The 4423-nt window shown below is 44.2% G+C and overlaps 1 protein-coding gene across 1 annotated transcript; it reads right to left on the bottom strand.

Moving 5' to 3' along the window:
• Positions 1-868: 868 nt before the first annotated feature.
• Positions 869-3864, bottom strand: SAT1 (spermidine/spermine N1-acetyltransferase 1). The gene is made up of 6 exons (XM_049766767.1): positions 3545-3864; positions 3319-3370; positions 3131-3214; positions 1634-1738; positions 1497-1537; positions 869-1389 (listed from the first exon to the last, which is right to left on the bottom strand). The coding sequence occupies exons 1-6, from the start codon at positions 3608-3610 to the stop codon at positions 1219-1221; spliced, it is 519 nt and encodes a 172-aa protein (XP_049622724.1). The 5' UTR covers positions 3611-3864; the 3' UTR covers positions 869-1218.
• Positions 3865-4423: the final 559 nt, after the last annotated feature.

The raw sequence follows: 4423 nt of genomic DNA, 5'->3' as shown, positions 1-4423 counted from the left end.
CTTTTGAAAACGTTGAGATTGGAAATCATTACAGTGATTTATCAATTACCTTTTTCATTTTCTAGGAAATTAGTGGATTTGGGAAATTAGGTGAATGTAATGAGGGAATAAATGATGTTTAGGTATCTAAAACTCTTTCTTATGTCTCTTCAGGGTTTTATTTCCAGTATAGGAGAAACCTTTAATTTATTTCTCCCACTCTCCCATTTTAAGCACTTTTACTTCTTCCAGAAGCCCATTATGTTAAACCCACACTATCAACTTCCCTCTAAATGCAGGGAAGCTGCTTTTTCTAATTGACACCTTTGTGATGTACTGTTGTGGACAGAATGTTTATTCCTGAATTTTCAGTGTTCCAGGAACCTACCTGTTCTTTTATTAGGTAAAACCAGGCTTATTCATTGTAGGCAGTTCTTAAAAATTTGTTCAGGGCCTGGGAGATGCAGACCCCTAAGATTCTAGCACCACATGGTCACCTGAGCACTCCCTTGGTGGCTCCAATGGCTCCCAACATGTCTGGGTCTAAGCATCGATGGGCTTAGTGTCAATGGAAGTGGCCTTTGGGCCCTGCTTTGGGACATCCCTCCCCAAATTGTTTCAGGTTTAGTGTACTCACTCCATTGCCAATGTAAAGTCTTATTTTATATGTGATTTTGTATAAAACCTTGTAGATTCAACTGGCTTCTTTTCAGACTTTCGCAATACTAGCCCTGCACATCTCAGGAGCATGAGAAACTTTAAATTGGGTTAAAAGTGTTTTTAAACTTGTGTGTTTAAATTCTGATAACATTGTTGTGTTTCTTGGCCGTGTTAATTATGCACTGGACAGTAAGAAGAACATGTAAGTCTATTAAAATGCTTATACCAATTAAATCAAAGGGTAGTTTATTAAAAAAGAATCAAAACAGAAACTCTAAGTACCAGTGTGTACATTGTACACATTTAAATGACTCACAAGAATGAAGTTTTTTCATATATATTAAGATCACACCACCTTATTTATCAAAAGATGTTCAAGGAGAAATCTGACTCCAAACTGCATACGAGATTGCCACCTTAACAGATCACATTTCAAACATGCAACGACGCCACTGGTAATAAAGCTTTGGAATGGGTGCTCATTCTATTATTTCACTACAAATAGGATAGAAAGCGAGATAAGTTGAGAATTTATTCTAAAATAGAATGGAAGTTGTCATTTGTCTACACCAGCACTCCTCACTCCTCTGTTGCCATTTTCAGCAAGTACTCTTTGTCGATCTTGAAGAGTCTCCATCCCTCTTCACTGGACAGGTCAGAAGCCCCTCTTCTTTTATAGAAGTTGATAGATGATTCATTCCATTCTGCTACCAAGAAGTGCATGCTGCTACATCGACACTTCATGGCAACCTGTTCAAGGGAGAGAAAATACGAAATGACATTTCATTGTCTTTTCAACACCCAAATCTATTTTGCTCATTCTAGTCAATAACCTTTATAAAAAAACAAAAACATACCTGGCTTAAGTTTTTCAGAATTTCTGATCCTATGCCAAAGCCTACAATAAAGAAAAGCACATTTTGAAAATGTCACTTTTAAGATAGCAAATTCTCTTTGGTCTTTTAAGAATATCCCCACCTGAATTCAAACATACCTCTATAATCACTCATCACAAAGAAGTCCTCAAGATACAACAGTTTACCAATCCATGGGTCATAGGTAAAATAGTACATGGCAAAACCAACAATGCTGTGTTCTCCTGTAATAAGAATATCACATGAGCTATGGGCAAAAAACGGTCCATAAAAGTTGTAGCTGCAAGATCAGAAGCCTATCACAGGTTTTATAAAAATGTACATGCATGTATTATAAAATAAGTAGCCACTGAACTGGACCATCTCCTGATTTTTATGCTAGTACAGCTAGGCTACTGCTGGATGATCTCATTGTTCTTAGAGCACGTATTTCAAAAAGCATACATTACAGCTAGCTGAAGCCAGGCTAAAATCGTGGACTGGCCACTCTACAATCTACTTGATTGTGCACTTAAAAACTGAGAATGCTTTCATTATTTGTCAGAGCAAAACTGCTATGGTCTTATACTAAGCACACACATTATTCACATCCTATTGATATATTGGTATGCTGACTTGGAAATAAAGTCAATTTTTTTACACGGCAGTTCAGAAAATTATAAATGTAGTTTAGAAAGTGCTTCCTTAAGGTTTGAACACCAGGCCAAAAGAATCTTGTTTAATTTCAGAACTTGCCTTCCAATTCACGTATTCTCAATTTGCTCTCCCCAGTTTTATAAGTCAGAAGAAGGAGAGGGACCCAGAATCGTATTATGTAACACCCACATCCTCTACAAATATACTTCATCTCTTATGTTTTTGTCTCAATTCAATATTAGTTTGGTGAAAAAATAGCACTTAAAAAAACCCAAGAAGCATCCATCCAAACAACTTCCCCTTTATGCTCTGTCTTCTGACTAGTCAACGGGAAAGAGCAAAAAAGAAAGGAATAATCATGTGACTCCCTCCTAAGGGGCGTCTACAATTCTAAATGGAGGCAAAAGTTTCAAATTAAACTTTATAGCCATTTTACATTCCTTTGCAAAGAGATGGGAAGCAAATATAGCGGAGTTTCTGATCTACCGTGTTTTAAGTGTGTGATAATAGGACCTTACCTCATTTATCATGATCATCTACTTTATTGTGTAAAGGATCTTTTAGTTACCTCCCCGCCCATCCATGTACACGGAAGGGTCATGTACATGGCGAAGCTAGAGACTGTAACCTGAAGATTGGGACAAATTGAAGAAAAAAATGTGATTTAACAAAATGACAAAAAAGGTCACGTTAGGGTCAAACAAGAACCATTTTATGAAACTGAATTACAATAAAAGTCACATTATACCTAACTCTTCCGGGTGTCCCCAGATCTCTGATACTTACCTGTAACTGTTCAGCCTTCTGGGTGTGTCCATAGCACTTAACCTGTAACCTACCTAGTAAGTGGGGCACAAGGTTTTTTTTTAGGGGGGTGGTTTCCCTCAATAGTTCGACCTACTGGCTAGCTAACAGTTTTGGCCAACTTTCATCTCTTCCTCAACTCTTGATCTCGGGTTTCGGGCAGGGCGGGCAGTTACCTTCCGGGGTCCGGTGTTCTTTGGGCACTTCTGCAACCAGGCAGTGATAGAAGGGGTGCTCTCCAAATCCATCCTCCAGGAGATCTGCAAGAAGGGGGGGGGGCAGCAAGCAAGGACAGATTGGCCTCGGTGAAGGGGCCCTGAGATCCGCAGTCTCCCCGATCTCCCCCCCACTGCTGCGTGGTTACCTTTTTCGGTTAATATTACTTGCTCTTCCATGTATTCATATTTAGCCAGTTCCTGAGGTGACGCACATAGAGGGGGGGGAGGAAGAAGAGGAAAAGAAAACTCAACTCAGATCCCCGGCCAGTTTAGGGGGGGTGGGGACGGGGTGATTCAGGGTGCCCAGAGACCGGCCGGAGCCCCAACTGCCCTCCTGGGGTCCCCGCTGGCTCGCTGGCCAAGTCGGGCTACCTTGATCAGCCTCAGGATATCGCAGCAGTCGGCGGCGGTGGCCGGGCGGATCACGAATTTAGCCATTTTCGTCTTTTGCTTTTCTTCCCTTTGCGCACCAGGCCCCTGTACTTGAACAACAGGAGGAGGTGGTTCCTCATTCGTCTCCCGGGAGCGTCCTTCTCTCAGTCAGGCTGGCACCATGACCCGGCGAAGCTCGGAGGGCGACAGAAAAGCTTCCAGCTGCGAGCGAAGACAACTGCGCGAGTCCGGCCCGGCTCGCCGGCTTTTACCAGCCCGAAGCCCCGCCCCGAGCCCCGAGGCGGAGGCGCCCGGTCCAATGAGGCCGCCTTACCGCGCCCACTTCCGGGAACCACCCACTTCCGGGCGCCCGTGTGAACTGGGCGGGCGGGGGCGGCGGCGGCGGCGGCGGCGGCGGCGTTTTCCAGCGGCGACCCCTGGCGGCGCCTCTGCGTGCCTGCGGCTCCTCGCCGACGTGTCTGGACTCCAGTAACCTTCCTAAAAGGTCCGGAAGCGCCGTCCTTTGGTGGCCCCGGCTTCAAATCTTGCGCTTTCTTGTTCCAACCGGGGAACCAGACTCGGGCAACTCTGAGGATTTGGCCTTGGACGATGGAAATATTAGTGTCGCGGCTCTCTTAAGTGCGAGAACCGGGGAACCCTGTGGGTCTCAGGATTCTTTCCTGATGTCTGTATTTTTGTTTTGTTTTGTTAGTTTTTGTTTTGTTTAGGTTTGGTTTGGTTTTTTGGCCACACCCCGTGAGGCTCAGGGATTACTCCCGGCTCTGCGCTCAGAAATCGCTCCTGGCTTGAGGGATCATATGAGATGCCTGGGATCGAACCTCGATCCGTCCTGAGTCAGCCGCGTGCAAGGCAAACGCC

The sequence above is a fragment of the Suncus etruscus genome, chromosome X, assembly GCF_024139225.1.
Source record: "Suncus etruscus isolate mSunEtr1 chromosome X, mSunEtr1.pri.cur, whole genome shotgun sequence".
NCBI classification, from domain to species: domain Eukaryota; kingdom Metazoa; phylum Chordata; class Mammalia; order Eulipotyphla; family Soricidae; genus Suncus; species Suncus etruscus.
This window is presented reverse-complemented; position numbering and strand designations above follow the sequence as displayed.

Excerpts from the sequence above, each read along its gene's own strand:
- SAT1 (XM_049766767.1), bottom strand. The coding sequence starts at position 3,610 with ATGGCTAAATTCGTGATCCGCCCGGCCACCGCCGCCGACTGCTGCGAT. Across the intron at positions 1,538-1,633 it reads TGTGATGAGTGATTATAGAG|GCTTTGGCATAGGATCAGAA; the intron begins GTATGTTTGAAT and ends TCTTTATTGTAG. Across the intron at positions 1,390-1,496 it reads TTCTGAAAAACTTAAGCCAG|GTTGCCATGAAGTGTCGATG; the intron begins GTATGTTTTTGT and ends TCCCTTGAACAG.